Source organism: Astyanax mexicanus, chromosome 18 (assembly GCF_023375975.1).
Source record: "Astyanax mexicanus isolate ESR-SI-001 chromosome 18, AstMex3_surface, whole genome shotgun sequence".
NCBI lineage: Eukaryota > Metazoa > Chordata > Actinopteri > Characiformes > Acestrorhamphidae > Astyanax > Astyanax mexicanus.
This window is the reverse complement of record NC_064425.1, coordinates 22646493-22666895: the sequence shown is the minus strand read 5'-3', so window position 1 is coordinate 22666895 and position 20403 is coordinate 22646493. Positions and strand designations below refer to the sequence as shown.

The following is a 20403-nucleotide window of genomic DNA, read 5'->3' as shown; positions in this document are numbered from 1 at the left end:
AAATAAGTCGGCAACTAGAAAACTAACAAACAACAAAGGCCTAAGCAAAAGAGTGGTCAGAAATACAGGAATGGGTCGGTAAACAAAGAAGCACAAAACACAAGAAACGAAGGGTAGAAGAGCTATAAAAATAGATTAAATACCGGGCTGTTTATAATAGGACAGGTGGGAAGGATTAGAAGGCTGGCGAGTTAGAAAGCCAAAGCATCATGTTATCCGGCATGTCCGGGAGGTTGGGTGCAGGTGAATTCTGGAAAGTGGAGTCTTTGGTTTACGAACTAGAGCCCGTGGCAGGCAGGCAGACAGACAGACAGCGACAAGATTGACAATCTGATTTCCTGAGAAATTACTTCTGAAAATGAGCAACTTGTACTAAATAGCTTTTTTGCTGCATGTAAACTAAAATAATTAAGAGTAATTGTGTGTGCAGTATTGCATATTTAGTACATATTGCTTGTAAAATATAATATAAAATAGAAAAAATAAATAATAAAGTAGCATACACCTAAGTGAAGTCTAAAATAGAAAGATTAAATAGACATTTTATTTAGTAATTTACAGATATTTTTGTCTGTGTATCAACATTTATTTTTACTTGTGTAAATGATGAGTAGCATTGTACATTCTCACCTGCTCTGTGTGTATGTGCCTATGTGTGTGTGTGTTTGTACCAAGGATGCTTTGGCACCATACCAGCACATAGAGGAGGACCTAAAGAGTCTGAAGCAGGTTCTGGAGATGAAGAACCAGCAGATTCACCAACAAGAACTCAAAATATCTGAGCTGGAGAAACTGGTGGGTGCCAATACTGAACAAGAATAAAAAAAAGAAATGTGTTTATGTTGCTTGTTTGCAGAATATACTTGTTGATAACAGGTTTAATAAAATGGCTTATCTTTTTATAGAAAATACTGAGGCCAAACTCAAGCTTTTACACACACAAAAAATGGTGGATCTAATTATGCAGTTAATGTATCCTTATTCCACTAATCCATAACCCTAATTGAAACTTTGAGTGAAACTCTGATTGACTGGTCAGTTCTAATTAGCATCCTTGTGCACTGACAACAGTAAAAATGGGCCTTTGGCTGAAATGTTATCCATTAAGGCGAGTACTAAATTTACGGCACTATGGTAACATCCCAAAAATGCCCCTGAACCTTGTAATTACCTAAACCTTAGACACTCAATGACTGATGCACCTAATGAACTAACTGTGGTGAAATAAGGGACATTAGGAAAATTTGTGATAGATTGCCTTCTTTAAAAATGTAGATGAGTCCTTTGCTCTAACACAGTTTACACTCACACACTGGATGAAATGAAATATGTCTGTGTGTTGTGTATTTAAACAGGCCCAGAAGAATGTGCTTTTGGAGGAGCGTGTTCAGGTTCTACAGCAGCAGAATGAGGACCTGAAAGCAAGAATAGACCTCAACGTCGCTGCATCCAGGTCTCTATACTTCAGTTTTGTCATTGACAGATCATGCACGTGCTTGAGAAAACCTTATTTCAGCTAAGGGCTCTATATTAAAGGGGGGTTTCACACCTAACATGTTTGGTCCAAACCAAAACAGAAGGTGTTAAAGTGGCCATAAACCAAAATTTGGTCTGCCAAAAAAGCTGTTTTTCCACCCAAATCAACGTTTGCAGTGTGAAAGCACTTTTTAGATGGCTCAGACTTTCAGTCTAATTGCAGGAATTGAGGCAGGCTTTTATCACCTTTAAACAGCAGAATAAGAAAAAAAAAACGATGTTGTACTGAAATCCGACCCCCTTTCACATGCACGCACCTCATGCTGCAAAACAGCTGTAAATGCTTATGCCTGCATCTTCTGTATCTACTGTAACTGTAGATTATTCCTTATTTATAATCAGAAATAAAAGGAATCTGAGGTGGGGGGTATCGCCCCTGATTTCCTAGTTCGATTTGATTCAGATTCTTAAGGTCCCAATTCGATTCAAAAGGCGCTGTCACTCGTGCTTCAGCTATGCGTAACTGATCACCTCAGCCAGAGGGCGGTGCTCAAAAAGAGGATGGTCTAGCTAAAATGCAAGATGTTAAAACTGTACGCATATACGGGGAAAAGTTTTTGTATTAGTGTTTTGGATAAAGTATGTTTAAACACTTATCTCTCTTATTCTCAGACAACTGTCGGAGGAGAATGCTAACCTGCAGGAGTACGTGGAGAAAGAGAGTAATGAGAAGAAGCGACTGAGTCGCACCAATGAGGAGTTGCTGTGGCGTTTGCAAACGGGAGAGTTGAGCCCACGAATGTCCCCCAACCAGTCACCCCTCCACCGGCCCGCTTCAGGACCTGCCTCACCCTCACATCCTCCATTTCCCAGATAAGCTCTCTTTCTTTCTCTTCCTTTCTCTCTCTCTATCCATCTCTCTCTCTTTCTTTCTTTCTTACACACAACTGCACCCTATTTCCCCTCTAAATCTATGCCCCTCCCTGCAGGCAGACACAGTATTCTGTATCGTCACAGACTGTATCAGTTTGGACTGAGCTGAGTGTGTGTGTGTATCAGTTTGTATTATACTAAGGTGCTGATATTCCAGGATTTCAGTGGCTCAGGAGGAGTGTGTGTCTGAATACATCACCTAAGCCCTAATGTAAATGTGTATCTTATACATTTGAACAAATGAAGGAAATCCTTCAGTTTAACAGAAGAGTATTTATTTCCAGTAAGAATGTACAGATAAATCTTTTGATTTTGTTTTATTTCATTGAGTCTCATGCCTACCACGAAGTTGACATTAATGCTCTGCAAGAAGCTTTGAAACAATTTAAACAATAAATGTAAGACATTTATGCCCTGCGTAATGTATTTATATGTCATAACGTATATGATATATGTACAGATTGTCTTGCCTATATTTACCTATGTATGTCCTTCAGATCTCATGGTGCCTGTTATACAACCTTTTACTTCGAATAGCATTTACAACTTTCCCAGGATAACAGGACAACAGGATAATGGATTACACAATGCAGAAACATGTATATAAGAATTAATCTCCATTCAAAGTCTTCAAAGGATGCACATCCACCAGCAGCCTGTTCTCTATGCCTGGACTTTACTGTATTATACCCACATATTCTGTAATATGGGCACATCTCTGTCTGTCTTCAAATGAGGTAAACAGGCCCTTTCAAATAAGCCCTGTTTAGACATTTCAGGACATTATTTATGAACTCACGTGCAATCGAATGAGGATATACTGTACTGACATGTATGTATGTATTTTTGTTGGTTTTGACAATGGAAATGAAAAAAAAAAAAACATCATGGATAACACTGAAAAAGTAACTGTCACTACACGACCAAAGTGTTTCTTCATATTGCCATGCATGGGGAATTTCAAGAGCTTTTACTTTGTAATCATTTCAGGCAATCCAGGCATTGTGCAAGTGGATGTTGAGCATAGGTTGGACATGGATGTTGCCTACAAAAAGGATATCCATCATCGTGTGACCTTATTTTGGTGTTTTCTGTACCAGGATGTCCTCAAGACTCCTGCCATTGGCATGACTAGTTGGCTTCGGCCTGTCTCACAAAGCATTTTGTAAGGCTGGGTTCCTTACTACAACAATTCTAACAAAACACCTTGTCTGGTGTAATTAAAGGACCAATAATGATTATATTTTCAGTTGTAAATGATGTATGAAATATTTGGACTGTGCAGTCCGACACAGGTATCTGTGTTTGTTTTGGCCTCTGACTGTTGAAAATGTTTTGCAGTAATATAAAATTGTCTTAATAGTTAACTGAAATGCAGACAGTCGAGTGTGAGGTCATTCCCAACTCTGACATCCAACTTCTGTCTGGAGACAGCAAAAATAAACAAAGAAGATAATATTTCAAAAAAATATACAAACAAAGAACAGCCAGTAAAAAGATCTTGTTTTTGTTTGTTCGGGCCATGTAAAAGAATTTACTATGCTGTTAATTAATACAAAAAATCCAGGATTAAAACAGTTTGAGTTCAAATTTAGCTGGCTAAAAAAGGAACACTGCTTGGTGAGACAGGCCCCCAGTAGGCAAAGTTTACACTCCATATTTTTCAGTGAAAATTGTGAAAGCAGCCCTTGGGGATTTTTGTTTTTGTTTGTCCTGGGTTAACATTATTCATATGCTGATTTTCTCCTGCTACCAAAAGTCTTCCAGTTTTTCATTCTGTTTACCACTTTGTGGCACAGTTGGAAAGTAATTGCCATAGACCTGAAGGACAAAGGCTTGGTTTTGTTTTACACTCATTAAAAAATTGTTGCACCCGGAAGGAAGTGTGGGATTGCAATGCTAAACAATTACAGTCATATGAAAAAGTTTGGGCACCCCTATTAATCTTAATCATTTTAGTTGTAAATATTTGGGTGTTTGCAACAGCCATTTCAGTTTGATATATTTAATAACTGATGGACACAGTAATATTTCAGGATTGAAATGAGGTTTATTGTACTAACAGAAAATTTGCAATATGCATTAAACCAAAATTTGACCAGTGCAAAAGTATGGGCACCCTTATCATTTTATTGATTTTAATACTCCTAACTACTTTTTACTGACTTACTTAAGCACAAAATTGGTTTGGTGACCTCATTGAGCTTTGAACTTCATAGCCAGGTGTATCCAATCATGAGAAAAGGTATTTAAGGTGGCCAATTGCAAGTTGTTCTCCTATTTAAATCTCCTCTGAAGAGTGGCATCATGGGCTCATCAAAACAACTCTCAAATGATCTAAAAAAAAAGATTGTTCAACATAGTTGTTCAGGGGAAGGATACAAAAAGTTGTCTCAGAGATTTAAACTGTCAGTTTCCACTGTGAGGAACATAGTAAGGAAATATTTCAATCCTGAAATATTACTGTGTCCATCAGTTATTAGATATATCAAACTGAAATGGCTGTTGCAAACACCCAAATATTTAGAACTAAACATTATTAAGATTAATAGGGGTGCCCAAACTTTTTCATATAACTGTAAATAAATGATTGCATTTACACCTGTGTGGAGGCATCTTGGTCAGCAGGTTAGTTGTTACATGTCCACAAGTCCTGGAGACATGGTGTGTTGTACAATTTAAAACGATGCAAGATTAGCTTTGGTCTTCATTACAGGCACCTTGACAGCCCACTGTTGCGTTAATAAGGCCCTGCAACCATTTGAGGATGCTGTTTAATGAACTATTGCATGGGTTATCGCAGGAAGCTTGCAATTACATGCTACTTCTGTATGTGTACCTCTTATTTATTTATTTTATTTTATCATTTATTGTTCCTAGTAACCATTTACTTCCTTAAGAATAGCATTGCAATCCCTTTCTTCAATCTCTGTGTAACTTAACTAGATTGTTGATCATGAGTGTACTATGTTGCACAACAGTGCTGTCTTATCTCAGTCAAAGACATGTACATTACTAATGTCAACAAATTCAGTCCTGCCAGTGGCACAAAATAATTGTATGTGGTGTAACATTACATTTTAATATAAAATTACAATAATTCAGGACCTTTTCTCAGCATGGCAGGTTTTGGTGTAGATTAGCACTGGATTACCTCACTAGTTAAAATGGATTTGCAAAAATAAGCCTTTTCGGATCACCTACAACTTTCAGGGTCTGTAACAAAGCCATGCGAAAACATACATTTTTATACAAGGGAAGTCTGCTCGTTATTGGGATTTCTAATAGATGACCGTAGATTTTACAAAGACAAAGGTTTCCATTTCCAAACAACTGCACATTTTTTGTTTTCCTTGCTCTAACACCTAAAGTTAGATGTGTTGCATTAGATAGAATTCAAAAAATATATATGACAAGATTCTTTATGACTGAGACTGGAAACCTCTGCAATAAGAACAGAGTGAGTTACAAAGAAATAAAAACATCACAGACTCCACAGCTCCAGTGAAATAATTACTGAAATGATTGAAATGAGTGACTGGTCCACAATTAGGTGCCAGGATAAGTTTCTAACTGATGCACTGACACGATAACAAAAGAGACAATGAGAAGGTAAAATCATTATTCTTGTGAATGTTTTTTCAATATGTAATTTTGTTTCAGTCGTGGATTGTATACTTGATTTTCTTTTTTTGCGGGTATTTGTTTACAGTAAGTGTACTTATTTGTTGCAGCTATAATTTAGACTGAAGAACAGTGTGATATGGTACCGTTTATCCTATAGGCAATACCTCTTGTCTATGTTTACTCATTTTTCTCAGTCTTGCAAACTTCCTCAGCAGAATCAACGTTAATGCCTACGTTAGTGTTACAATATTTTGTTTGCGTTCATTTAGATACCATTACCTCCCGTCTCAGTCAGAGATCTATCTCAGGTTCTGAAGGTACTTGTGACGGATCATAAGAGGTCAGGAAGTTTACAGGGGTTGAAGTCATTGTTCTTGAATTCCAGATTTTTTTTTATGTATAAATAAATCACTTTTTTTTCAGAGCCTGAAGAATGTTTTGGAAAAAATGTCAGTTTTCAAAACGTGTGCATTTATTAGTTGTAAAATTACCAACAACCCAGCTATCGGAGGACATTATAAGAATGTTTAACAATGAAGTAATTTTCCAGGAACGTTCTGAAAATGTTTGACGTAATAATAGTTTGCCTCACAATGTTATTCGAACGTTTCTCACATTACATTCCCAGCTAATCAAATGCTAACATTATGGAAACATTAAAAGCATCATTTCCAAAACTAAAAATTAAAACATTGACACTGTAAGTGACATTGCAGCAACGTTATCAGAACGTTTAAAATGTTAAATAAAAATGTTGTAAGAACATCCAGAAAGCTTTACAGATTGAACATTTTAAGAATGTTAACTGTAACATTCAGAAAATTTTCTTGTACCAACGGTTCTTAATAAGGAAGTTCTTTTTAAACCCACTTTCATTGTTTTCAAGATGATTCTAACATTCATCAATGTTTTCTTACTTAGGCTGTTTTTAATTTATAAGGATGATGAATTGATTATTATTATTAGAGCAGAGCTGTGAACAATTCATAGCTTATAACAGAATGAGCTTTAATGAACCAACCTTATGAATACACAAATACAGAAGTCTCACATTATGTTCATTTATTGTTTTTCCTTTTGTGCATTTAAATGTAAGTATTGTATGACATTTGAAATGTTAATATCACTTTTGAAAACCCTTATTGGGTTCAGATTTACAAAAGCACTCTAATAATAAGATTCTTAAGGAATTTTAGAAAACAAGTGATTTAAAAAAAGATTGAGTGGTTGTTTATCTTTAGAGTGTGTTTACAGGCACTTAATAATCTGATTACAACCAGAATTTTGGTATTATACTTTTTACTACATCAGATTTAGGCCTAAAATCCAAAGAAGAAAAAACATAAGAATAAGGCAAAACCAGTGAGGACAAATGCATATTAAAGGAGAACTCTGGTGTGAAATTGACTTTTTGTGTAGTAAAACATGATAAAGAGTACTAACCTTTGTTGAGCTACTTTGAGCCTGGATAACAGTGTAAAATGCAATGTATCTGCAGGGGCAAAATATGCCCCATTTAAACTTATTCTGGCCTGTTTGGACAAACTGCACAAAAATGCTGGATCTCGGAAAGCTGCAGGAGAGCAAAGGTGCTATTTAACAAAGGTTAGTGCTCTTTATCATGTTTTACTACACCCAACGTCAATTTAACACCAGAGTTTTCCTTTAACAAAGATTCTTGTCTCCATTTTTGTAGCTTATATCATATAGAGAAAGTTGTAAGAGGCCACTGTTATATAGTATTAGTAATCATCAATAATCAAGATGCATAATTGCCAGTAAAAATGATCCATATTTACGAAGCTTAACGTTTACGTCACTTAGGTCTATGAGATTTACCCAAGTAACATAAATCAGATTGCTTCCAAAATTCGGATCGTTAAGTCGGAATGTTAAGCAAACACACTCGGTGAGGCTTCTAAGTTTTCTTCTCTCTATTTCTGGTTGCGTGTGTGTGTGTGTGTCCCATGGACATAAATATGGAATGAATAATGTATTATTTATTGTTTTCTTTTAATGCGACTTATGAATGGAGTTTAAAGGGGTTGAGGATAACTTCAGTCGACTGTGTATTACTCCTTTTCTGTCATTGTAATCTAAATTCTACTGTACAATCCATTCAATGCTTTATCTGTAAGCGTATGTTAAGAAAGCATGTCTAAAAGCTGTAATTTTATGATTTCACTGTATTACAGTATGTTAGTCTAGACTACAGTAGATGAGTTTGCAGTCACACCTGTCTGTACATGTTGCACTTTGGAATTAAATGTAAAAAAAAAAAATAAGGATCCAAATGTCTCACTTTTTAAACACTTTTAATAAAGCTTAACAAAATTCTGCACAGTGAAATCAGCATGCTGATTAACCTGTCCAGAAGGTGCATCAACATCTTTGATGTGATCAGATGAATCAGTAAAACACAACACTTTTCCGAAATTTGACATTATGTACTTTGGACCAAAGACAAATAATTTATTTGGTAAAAAAACACTTAATGCAATAGAGGTCTGACACCCTGAGCTCATTGCTGATATTTAGAGTCGCTAACAGACTCAAGAACAGACTGTTCACTTGCTGCCTAAAATATCCATCCCTTCACACTGTAGATGAAGATAATCAGAGTTTTTACTCTACCTTTTAGTGATGTTAATCTTATGACTGATTGGTGTAAATTAACAGAATAGGTACTCTGTTTGCCCTGAAGATGGCAGCATTGTGACTTAAAGCAGCACAAAATCAAATCACAAATAGGTTTCTTCCAGAAATAGGTAACTTTTGTCATATCATTTGTATTTGTATTTGTGTATTAATATTAATTGTGAAATAGATTAATTGATGCTGGCATTAGATGCTATGAATTATTTTAATTCCATGGCACGTTTTGTGACTGGCCTAAATCTTTCTCAGACATATTTGTGTCTACTGGCAATCAGGTTCCCTTTCCGTTTCCTTTTGCAACAATATTCAATGTGTTGAGATTTCATGAAGCAATAGTTCAGTTTATGTTGTAATAGCTGAGTGTATTACTGCTTCTTACTTTTATTAAAAGTGAGTTATACATTTTTATGTCGCTCATAATAAGATAGAAAAGGAAAGTCAAAACCAAAAGGAAAAATCTAAAAGACATTAGGTCCCAGTGAACAAAACCATCAAAGCATGAAAATATATAAAAATCTACAGCTGCACTCAAAATTATTTAACACCCATTATGTTTATAAGCAAAAAAAAAAAAACTTTTGCAGTAAGAATTTTCAAAATTCAACACACAATGCTACTTTTAACCACTACTGCAGTTTCTGGTCAAGCATTTTTATCAGCTTCTTCTGGAGCTTTGAAATAAAACTGAAAATGTTTGGGGAGGAATGAAGCATAAACTAAAAAGAACACTCTGCCTAGTTTGCATCGCAGTGAATCAGTGATTCTCTGGGGCAGACATTATCAAGACATCCGATAAGAAAAAATCATGTCTTCTGTTAGGAAACTGAAGCTTGGTCATCATTGGGCCTAGGTTTGGTTTCAGAAGAAGTCCTGGAAGATTCTTGAGTGGCTGTTACAGCCCTCAGACTTAAACTTTAGCGGAAAACTTTGATGGGATTTGAAGATTGTGTAATAATAATGCTGTATTAAATAGTGTTAATAAATTGCAATGTGTTTTGTATCATTTTGAGGGCAAAAGCAATTGACAAGAAATGCAAAATGCAATATACAATTCATAGAGAAATATAACAATCTTCAATTTTAACAGGAAAAATAAATAATATTTTGAAGTAAAAAAAGATCTTTACAGTTTTCTTGTATGGAGGTATACAACATCTCTGGTAATTTAATTCCTGAAGGTTTACAAAGGTTGCCTTGTAGTTCTATTGCTATAGAATGATGCAAATTTCTGACACCAATAAATTTGATTCTTCACTGAATCATTCTTCTAACAGAAAAAAACTGAATGTCTATAGCATTATATTTTAAACTTTATCAAAACAAAGCAACACTGACAACTTGCGGACTTCTAAAATCATTTTCTGGTCAAGAAGGGCTGTAGCATGTCCATGGGTAGAGGGAAGATGATGGTGGAGTTCTTTTCAGAAGCGATGGTGTTGAGTGTTTGGAGGTAGCGGAGCTGCAGGGCTGAAGGTGACTCAGCAATCACCATAGACGCCTCCTTTAGAGCCCGAGAGGCATTCATCTCCCCCTCTGCTGCAATCACCTACAGAACACACACATCACACATGATCTAAAACTGCTTTTTCTCACTGTGTTAAAGGATTTGTTTGCAGAAAACATGGTTATTTACTGTTGTCTCATATACAAGTTCTCCTGCTGAAGACTAGCACATGCCTCCTCCGATACATGTGAAGTCAGCCATCACCTCTTTTCGAACTGCTGCTGATGCAGCATTGCCAAAAAGCATCACAGCGTGCTCTGAGAAAAGGGCAGCGACTCAGTTATACATCAGCTCACAGATGCCTTGTGCTGATCGACATCACCCTTTGGAGTGATGTGGAGGGAGAGCAACATCTACCCACCCAGAGAAAGCAAGGCCAATTGTGTTCTCTCTGGGCTCCCGCAGCTGATGGAAAAAGCAGCTAATTATTTCTTATAAGTTTACTGATGGCTGCTTCCTGGAAGACAAAAATGCAATGATTACACATCTACAGTGTTGCGTAACGGTAACCTGTCTCTTGGTAGTGGTGTAATGTTAAGCCTTACAAAACATGCTGCATTATTCATGCGTAGTCATCAGGAGAATAGTATACAGACACATGGCAACACTGAGTCACTGCCCTCATCCCTCATCCCACCCCCCAGGGCACCGCCCTTAATACTACCGGGCTATTTAGTGTGTTATTTACATATTTCACCTTTTTTTCTGCTCCTCTGATCATGAGACCCACCAGAACTAGGTTTAGGAATAGACTTTGTAGAATGTGTTACATAGAGTTCAGTTACATACAGAAATAGAATGGTTTCCTATCAATAGGATGTTTTAACTATTAGCTTTATGATGCTAACTGTCCTTTCAGAGTTATTGTTATATAATTCTGAGGGAGCCAACCTTTGCACGGGCCTCTCTAGAGGCTTCTGCCTCTGCCGCCATGGCTCTCTGGAGCTGCTGAGGGAGTTTGACGTCCTTAATCTCCACACGCTCCACCTTGATGCCCCATGGATGTGTGGCCTCGTCCAGAGAAATCTGCAGGTAGAATCACAGAGATATTTTTTGGATACAAATGACTCAAGGATTTTTGGTTTGTTTGTACACTGACGTTCCAAAGGTCATGAGATGTACATTAGGTACAGGGTATTGATAATAAAGTGTTACTACATGGGGTAGCTTATGAAAAGCCCACATCTGTATAAGTTGTGAGGTGTTTTCTTGTAAGTGAGGTTAAACACTGGCCAAGTGATATAAAGGCATTCATTGAAGGCATTACCACTCAGAGTAGACAGCACAGTGGGTGGTAATTATCATGACTGTCAGCGTATGCTTAGCATTGTCTATTCCAGTCCATTTATGGACATTTAATTGAGGAGGCCCCACACATACTGTATATCCTGCAGGTCAATGCAAGATTATTAGTTAGTTAGGTAGGTAGTTAGTTAGTTAGTTGGTTAGGTAAGTACTTCAGTAGGTAGGTTGTTCGGTAAGTAGTTCAGTAGGTAGTTTGGTAGGTAGTTCGGTAGGTACTTCGGTAGGTAGGTGGTTCGGTAAGTAGTTCAGTAGGTAGGTAGTTCGGTAGGTAGTTCAGTAGGTAGGTAGTTCGATAGGTAGTGTGGTAGGTAGGTATTTCGATAGGTAGTTCAGTAGGTAGGTAGTTCTGTAAGTAGGTAGGTACTTCGGTATGTAGGTAGGTAGTTCTGTAGTTAGGTAGTTTGGTAGGTAGTTCTGTAGGTAGGGTAGTTCGGTAGGTAGGTAGGTTGATAGGTAGGTAGTTTGGTAGGTAGGTACTTCAGTATGTACTTTGGTATGTAGGTAGGTAGGTATGTAGGTAGTTCTGTAGGTAGGTAGTTTGGTAGGTATTTATGTAGGTATGTAGGGTAGTTCGGTAGGTAGTGTGATAGGTAGGTACTTCGGTAGGTACTTCGGTATGTAGGTAGGTAGTTCAGTAGGCAGGTCGTTCTGTAGGTAGGTAGGTACTTCGGCAGGTAGTTCAGTAGGTAGGTAGATTGGTAGATAGTTAGGTAGGTAGGTTGATAGATAGGTAGGTAAGTAGGTAGGTATGTATATAGTTAATTAGGTAGGTAAGTAGGTAGATAGGTGATCCGAAAGGGAATTTCTGGACGTTCTTCAGTAAATGTCATGGGGCACTATGGTATAATAATCCCTCTCCAGTGACTTTTGGCATGTCAGTGTACTAAAGGAGTTCCTCTTACATGTTCTACAAACCTGCATGTTGTGGGAGATGCTCTCTCTATCAGACAGGACTTCAGCCAGGCTTTTAGTACCCAGGACGTTCCTCAGGGTGGTCTGGGCCAGCAGGCGAGTGGACATGTCTGCATTCACCACATTAGCCACAGACATGATGGGATCACTGACTCGGAAGTAAACCACACCATCCACGCACACTGTCACTGAGTCCTTTGTCAGAATCTGCTCTCAGAGGAGAGATAAATAAGCATGGTTTCAGCATTAAGAAGCTCAATGCTCTTTGCTTATATAGAAGAGAAATTGTTCTTTGATTGCACTCTTCAACCGTTTTATTAGTATAGTATACATACAAATTGCACCATATAGAGTATAGTACATTGAAAAAACATTATTTTTTATAGCAGTAGAAGTATGGAGGGATTTAAAATGAGCAAATCTCCAGTATAGAGTTTTACCTCTTGAGGTGGAATGTCAAATGACTTTGCTCTCAAGTCCACCTTTGTCATAGTATCAGTGCAGGGCAGCAAGAAAAACATCCCTATGCAAAAAAGCAATGGAAATTGGTTTATTGGTTAATTGGTTGACTAATGTCAATCACACAGGAGTTAAAATTGATTAAGACTGTTTGTCACTGTATAGGAACACATTATCTGAGGATTAGTTTCTCAGGGGGTCCTGGGGTAATTTACTCTTTTATGGGGGGTCTTCTGTTATTTTATTCCTGTCCGGAACAACCATGTATGTGTTTTTCTCAGACGTCCTCTGAGAAAATTACAGGCAATGACCTACTGTTTTTCTCCGTGGTCCTCCAGTAATTTTAGTACCGTCCAGACACACATCTAGCATTTCATAAAATAGCTATTTGTCTACTGCCATGCACCGTAATTACACTTTGGGCTAGCGTTTCTACGGAGATCCACGTAAACACAACAGCGAGAGGAAATGGGGGAGCTTTAAGCCCTACCCGGACGGGATTAGTTTCTCAGGGGGACATCTGTGAAAAATATTTCACACTTTTACTCAGTGATAAAATTCTTACATCTCAACTGCAATCGAAAAAACAGGAGGACCAGTGACTTTTTTTTTTTTGCTTTCTTGGTCACATGACATCACGTTCAGTAGCTCCACCATTTCCACCTGCTGTTGTGTCTACATGGATCTCAGTGAAAATGCATGCCCAAAAAGTAATTACAGTGCGTAGCAGTGACTACGGGAACTAAGCGGAACGATCGATGTGGACGGGAATAAAATCACAGAGGATCCGCCATAAAAGAGAAATTTAATCCTGTCCGGATATGTCTCTAGCGAGTCAAATTATCTAATTTCAATGAAATAAATCTTATTTTTTTGTCTTACTAAGCATTGTAAGTTTAAGATTATTTTGCTTATTTTAGAAATAATGATCTTAATCAGTCTTCAGAATTTCCACCTTAGTTCATGTCATTTGACACAAAATAAGCACAAAATGTCAACAGTTAAGTTATTCTGAGACTGTGCGATTGCTAGTTTAAATAAATCTTACTAAGGTAAATGTGCCTACCCCTTTGGCATATTTTGCTTAATATAATAAGCATATACTACATCTCAATTTACATACCAGTATATTTTGTCTAGTTTTTACCAGTGGATTTTTTTTTGCAGTGAAGATTTGAACTTTAATAATTACTGAAATGAGTTAGGCTACTACCTCAAACTTCCTCAACAAAAACAAAGTGTGGCGGCACTGAGTAGGTACTGGGTTAAGAGCTCATGAAAAAGCTCCCAGCATGCTCTGTGACTGCAGAGTTGCTGCACATGTTATTTTACTATTTTTATACATCCAGGCAAATACATCTTAGTGTTATATGAAACTTCCAACTTCAATGCTAATTTGTCTTAGACCAGGATAAAGACCAGCACCTTCCAATACATTTCAACACCACACACAACTACATCACACACCAAAAAACTCAAAAAAAAAAAAAAAAAGTTTAAACATTTACTAATTGATTACATATTATTGATTATAGGTCATACAATTGAAATAAAAGGTTTTGTTATACCTGGCCCTTTTGGTTTTCTGTCCAGGATGCGACCCAAGCGAAAGATCACAGCTCTCTCATATTCCTGCACAATCTGAATAAGGGAATAAGGAGTCTCAATGATCATTTAGTTCACTACTGCTGTGTTAAAGGTGGACATACTGTATGACAGTCTGTGATATCTTTCATGCTTGTAATATTTTTACCTTGATGCACATAAATATGGTGATAGGAAGCAATGAGATGGTGAAAATGATGGAGATGATAATGAACAACCAGCCACAGAAACCCAAAGAGCGAGGTTCCTCATCTGGGAAGGTAAGACAATAACAGATATAAAATCACTTTAAAAGTTTCTTAAACTGTCATACATACAGTATTTACTCTCATACAGTATTTTATCTCTTATAGTAACATACCATATACCATCTTTATTTCTTTATTAAATTTTATTTTATGTTCATATTAAAAAATGTAAAACAATTAACCCTTGTGTGGTGTTCGGCTCATTTTTTTGTGAAAAACATATATCAAAACACATTTTCGATAAACACACACTTTACACCCCCCAACCATTTATATTACATACAGTATGTTTGGCCAAGGGCTAATAAACATTGCTTCATTTGTAAATTTGAAACTAAACAAATTTTCTACTCATATCTTGAGTTAAATTCAAATATTAACCATGTAAGCTGTTTATATTGCTTGCAATTTAGGTGAAGCAAGCATGTGTAAAGCATTTGAATGTAAAATTGCTTATTTTGCTGAATTAAATACAAATAACAAAGTAAACGAGTAACAGAAATATGAACACCACACAAGGGTTAAGGTAAGCATATGGAATTGCATAAAAACTAAACTTAAAAAGTGTTTGTCCTCCACAATCGCCTGACCAACCCATGGTGATTTGGGATGAGCTGGAGCTTCACAGCATGAAGGAAAAGCAGCAACTATTATTCAGCACCTCCAGGAACTCATTCAAGACACTGATAAAACTATTCCAGGTGACTCTTCCTCATGAAGGCACTGAGATTAAAATACCAAGAGTGTGCAGCTCTGTCCTCAAAGCTAAATGTGCTACTTAGAAGAATCTAAAGTATAAAACATATTCTGCTTTAACATTTTTTTAAACAGAATAATTCCAAACATGTTCCTGAATAGCAGCTTTAATGTCTTCAATACTAAATTTACAATGTGAAAAAACATAAAAAGAAAGAAAACATATTTAACTGTTTTGGCTGGTACTGTATGTATAGTTTTTCTTTTGTGTGTGAGTACAGAATTCATGACATTCTCAATCATAGCAAATCACCCAGGCTCTGAAGTAGCAACGCATCTGCCACACTACCACCACCATGTTTGACTGCTACTATATTTTTATGCTTTTTTAGCTTTATTCCAGATGTAACAAGACTGTCCTTCTAAAAGTTTCACATTTAAGTTCTCAGTCCACAGAACATTATTCCAAAAGGCTTCAACAATATCATACACGGATGTTTCTAAAGGTGTCAAAAGCTTCTAAAGTCATGAAAGCAAACTTTATCTGAGGCTAGCAAGGGATGAGTTGGAAAATTTCTCTGACTTCTTTCGTGACATATTAAAAGTGTTGTTGCATTTCTGGGAGTTTTGTTAAGTTGGCCACATTTGGGAAGGTTGATTGCCTTTGTAAAATGTTTCAAATTTGTGTTAATTAAAAGTATACTTTTAAATATAATGTTCTTACAGGACTATTATGTACTAACCTCACTTATTAAAGAATTTTTGGTGTTATATTAATGTATCACCATTCCAGGTATGCCCAAATATCTAATGGATATTGTACATCTGAACTAAAACTTGTGAAACAATGGTTGTCAGGATGCTCATTGTTACTGTACATAGTTACTCACAGAAACCTGAGAAGCTTTGGTGGTTCTGGCCTTATTTAGCAACAAACTTTTTTCCAGAATCCCTGTGTACCAAGTGATTCATATTAAACAGGCATGTGTATACGAATGAATTTGCCAGATACAGATTTTATTTTAAACTTATGTATCTTATTATAGAGCAGAATTAATGGTTGATGCCTGGTTCTGTCAATCAGGGCAAGTCACCCAGGCCTAAGAGCAGCAAAGCATTTCCGAGTCTTCACACTACCGCCATCATGTTTGACAGTCAGTATAATGTAATGACAATAGAGCCCATTTGAAAGTTTTGTTTCGGTCCACAGGAATATCATCCCAAACGTCTTTAGCAATTTCACATGAGACTTTATCTTCGCTATATGGTATTCAGACTGCAGGGGAAATGGATTTGCTTCCCAAATCAGATCTGTAGTGATAACAGTTTTAACTCGTATTTGCATGTCTATTTGAATGGGTTGCTGTGGTCCTTCGTTTAGGAACAGTCTTCAGTAATGTTGCGGCCGATAAATGCAGCTCACCTCGGCTGCAGCCTAGGCTTTGTTGATTTGATGTGGTCTTTGTTTGTTGAGTTGTATGTGATGCAAAAACACTTTAGATCCGATTTGATTTTTCTTACATAATTGCATTTTAAACCAAATGGAAATTAGAAAAAATGTAAAAAAAAATAATTTATGAGCTGGCAATCTGAACAGAGTCCTACAGACACAGTTGTGATACACAATGAAAACAGTATCATCTCTTTTCTTTAGTGAGCTGTGAATAATAAATGTTTAGCTCATTAAGAAAGTCCTTTTATCATGGTTTTCTAGTTGCATGAAACTACTGATTTTAATAAAACCATCCAAATATATAAACTCAAAACCCTGAATAAAAGTTTTAAAATAACTTTTAGAGAATAGCTACTTCAAAGTGGCAGTCTGTGAGTTTTGTTGAATGAGTAATCTTAGCTCAGAATTAGTTTTAGCAGAACGTTATCTAAATGTTACAGTTAACATTCTTAGAATTTTAAATTTATCAAGTTTTCTGGATGTTCTTTTTTTTTTTTTTTTACATTTTTTTAATATTAAATATTTTTAAACTTCTCTGCAACATCACTTGTAATTTTTAGTTACTTTTAACATTTCCATAATGCTAGTATTCACCTAGCTATTAATATTATGTGAGAAAAGTTCTAATAATATTGTGATGCAAACCATTATTATATCACACACTTTCAGAACGTTCCTGGAACCTTATCAATACGTTGCTAAATGTTCTTTTAACCAGAGATGAATAGTAACAAAGTAGAACTGCTTCACTACTGTACTCAAGTACTGAAATGCCATATTTATACTTTACTGGAGTATTATTTTTTCTCCTACTTCCATTTTACTTCACTACATACTGTATTTTCCAGTTTTAATACTATTACTCTGATAATTTTTTTGCGTGTATCTGTCATGGATATTGGCTTGGTTTTCCAAAATAAAGGGCCATATTAAAGCTAATGTATAAGAATAAGGTTAAAAAAGATGTAAAATAATGTTATTTCATTGCTCAGTGTGAGCAGATGCACTAAAAAAGTCATATTAAGTTTTAAGTAGCTTTTTAATTTTAGCTATTTAAATGAGACCAGATAACAAAGCTTCAGGAGGTATTTTTATAGAAATATGTAAAAAATGTCTTATCTCCTTATCTACTATAAAAGATGATGAAAAAAGTAGCACACCTGTCCCCTGTACATAATATTTTGTGTGTCTGATTTGAATCTAAATGATCATATTTCTTCTGATATGACACCCCCCTCTGGCACATCTCAAATTCATTTACAGTTCATGTTTTTTGCCTGCTAAAACGTACATTTAAAACATGAGTTGAGGTACTTCAGAGTGAATGAATCTGTCAATTTAGTAAGAATACTGTTGTGTTAGCCAGGTTTCTTCAGCTGTAATTCAGCATTTCTTTGGTTTAATGATGTATGAATGAACAGTTAAAGACTGCATGCATTTGCATTTCTGATATCTCTATATTCACAGTAGCTCTTGTATTAGGACCATTATCAGCACCATGTTTGCTCAGGTAACCAGCAAAAGCTGTTATAGCCAAAAAAGGTCCAGGGACCTACAATACACACTATATATAGGCATATATTAAGTAAAATAAACATTGTTGTTTATTGCTATAAACTACGATTAACGTTTCTCCTAAATTCCAAATATAAATATTGTGGAGTGGAAGAGGAAGGAAAACCCGTGAGACACATGCTGAATGCTCAACAGCTCCTTTATTGAACAGGCTTGCCACTCACTTATAGTCTTTAACAAGACTAAGAGAGCTGAAACCATCCCCACAGAGCTAAAATAGCCCAAAGGCCACCAACCCAGCTGTGTGTCTCCCAGATGGCAGATCCAGAGTGGTGCCCACCCTCTCTGCATAACCCCTCCCAAGGGAGATGCCCCACCCCTGTCATCCTCGCACACAGGAGAACAGAAACATACCTGCAGGCAGCCACACACACAACCCAGAGCCGCCACAATATTGTCATTTAGAGCATTTTTTTGCAGAAAATTAGAAATGTCTAAAATAACAAGTTTCATGAGTTCAAAAATACATTTTTGGTGGAATAACCCTGGTTTTTAAACACAGTTTGTAATGCATCATGGCATGATCTCCACCAGTCTTACACACTGCTTTTGGATAACTTTATGCCACTCCTGGTGCAACCATTCAAGCAGTTCAGCTTGGTTTGAAGGCTTGTGATCTTCCATCATTCTCTTGATTATATTCCAGAGGTTTTTAATTTGGTAAAAATCAAAGAAACTCACCAATTTAAAGTTGTCTCTTATTTTTTCCAGAGCTGTATATGTGGCTTTGCAGGAATGGTGGAAAAGAAGCACATTAATGCCATTTTATTGTAATATTTTGTCCTCTTCTTACTGAGGAACACTATTTTTTCAATTTATCAGCAAAACTTTAATGCTGCTGCTTTAAATGTTCATAACACATAACTGTACAACTATACACCACTTTAAACCTGAGCAGGAAGTGCTGTGGCATTTTTCATTCATGAGTAAATATAGAATTTCACTAGCGATAACAGTGAATAAGTGAATTCAAGTCTTGCTTGTTTTACACATACCATGTAAGATTGGTTGGATGCTCCCAGATGGTGATTGTCTGTTCATTGTCTGTCTGTCGATCTTGCTGTTGCTCATCATATCCACTGTTGTCATCTCTATAGGTCTGTGGAGCAGTTGCCTTGGGGTGTGAGAGATCATGTAACAGGAGAGCTTTAAATATGCCTGCTGTCTCAGGGGGGGCGTGGCCTCTCCTCTACAGGCTACAGGTGTGAAGGTAAGCATAAAGAGATACTATCAGCTGGCTTTGAGCTGTAAACAACTAAATAATACATACAGTTGGCCTTAGCTGGCGTTTCATGGATAAGTATTTTTCGCAAAAAATTGCACTTAAAATCCTTACATTTTCCCAAAAATTGCCAGTGTGGTTTAGCTAATATTACCCTGCTTACTTGAACACTCAGGGTTTCTCAGCGTAGCACTGTCGAACGCCATTTACTAGCGCTATTTGTGGCTAGCACTTAGCCGCTAATGCTAATGCTGCTGCACCCTTAGTGTAAATCTGGAAATCTAAGCTTAACGTAAATAAACTGAAGCACTTTATTCACCCAAATAAACAGTTTTCAGGAGAGAAATCTGTGTAGATTAACATCTGGTGCTTAAAGTTTTTTTTTTTTTTCAAGAATTACTGTTTTGTTTACTAACCTCAGTTACCCCCCACCACCACTTAGCAGCGAGACTCTGAATTAAAAGGAAAACATGGCAACACCCCTGTCTAGTGTCACATAATATGCCTTATAATCCAGTGAGCCTTATGTATGAAAATCATTGATAGTCTGTTTTATAATCCAGTACGCTTTTTTACATTTAAAAATACTATGTCCCATATGTCCATGTGATTTCTGCCAGGGTAGCTTAACTATACACATGGATTTTTAATCAGACACTGCCTGTCATGATCCTTTTCACTCACTGCAATGTGCAAAAGTTTGGACACACCTTCACATACTTAAAAGTTC

The 20403-nt window shown here is 36.5% G+C and overlaps 2 protein-coding genes across 6 annotated transcripts in view; one reads left to right on the top strand and one right to left on the bottom strand.

Annotated features, from left to right (window-relative positions):
- mtus2b (microtubule associated tumor suppressor candidate 2b) overlaps positions 1–6460 on the top strand; it is a 49838-nt gene extending 43378 nt beyond the window's left edge. For all 5 annotated transcript variants that reach the window (XM_022679433.2, XM_022679425.2, XM_022679440.2 and 2 more), the window contains 3 exons: positions 676–795; positions 1356–1453; positions 2149–6460. In XM_022679433.2, the coding sequence (XP_022535154.2) occupies positions 676–795; positions 1356–1453; positions 2149–2353 (423 nt within the window). In that variant the 3' untranslated portion in view covers positions 2354–6460. The remainder of the gene's footprint in view (positions 1–675; positions 796–1355; positions 1454–2148) is intronic.
- A 1874-nt stretch (positions 6461–8334) lies between these two features.
- On the bottom strand, positions 8335–19597 carry stoml3a (stomatin (EPB72)-like 3a). The gene is made up of 7 exons (XM_007236707.4): positions 19447–19597; positions 14628–14731; positions 14443–14515; positions 12856–12938; positions 12419–12622; positions 11090–11224; positions 8335–10240 (listed from the first exon to the last, which is right to left on the bottom strand). The coding sequence occupies exons 1-7, from the start codon at positions 19583–19585 to the stop codon at positions 10049–10051; spliced, it is 930 nt and encodes a 309-aa protein (XP_007236769.2). The 5' UTR covers positions 19586–19597; the 3' UTR covers positions 8335–10048.
- Between the last annotated feature and the right edge of the window lie 806 nt (positions 19598–20403).

Coding starts and splice junctions, on each gene's coding strand:
- stoml3a (XM_007236707.4), bottom strand. CDS start 19,585: ATGATCTCTCACACCCCAAGGCAACTGCTCCACAGACCTATAGAGATG. Junction 14,516..14,627: donor CCATATTTATGTGCATCAAG/GTAAAAATATTA, acceptor TCCCTTATTCAG/ATTGTGCAGGAATATGAGAG. Junction 10,241..11,089: donor CTAGAGAGGCCCGTGCAAAG/GTTGGCTCCCTC, acceptor TGTGTTCTGTAG/GTGATTGCAGCAGAGGGGGA.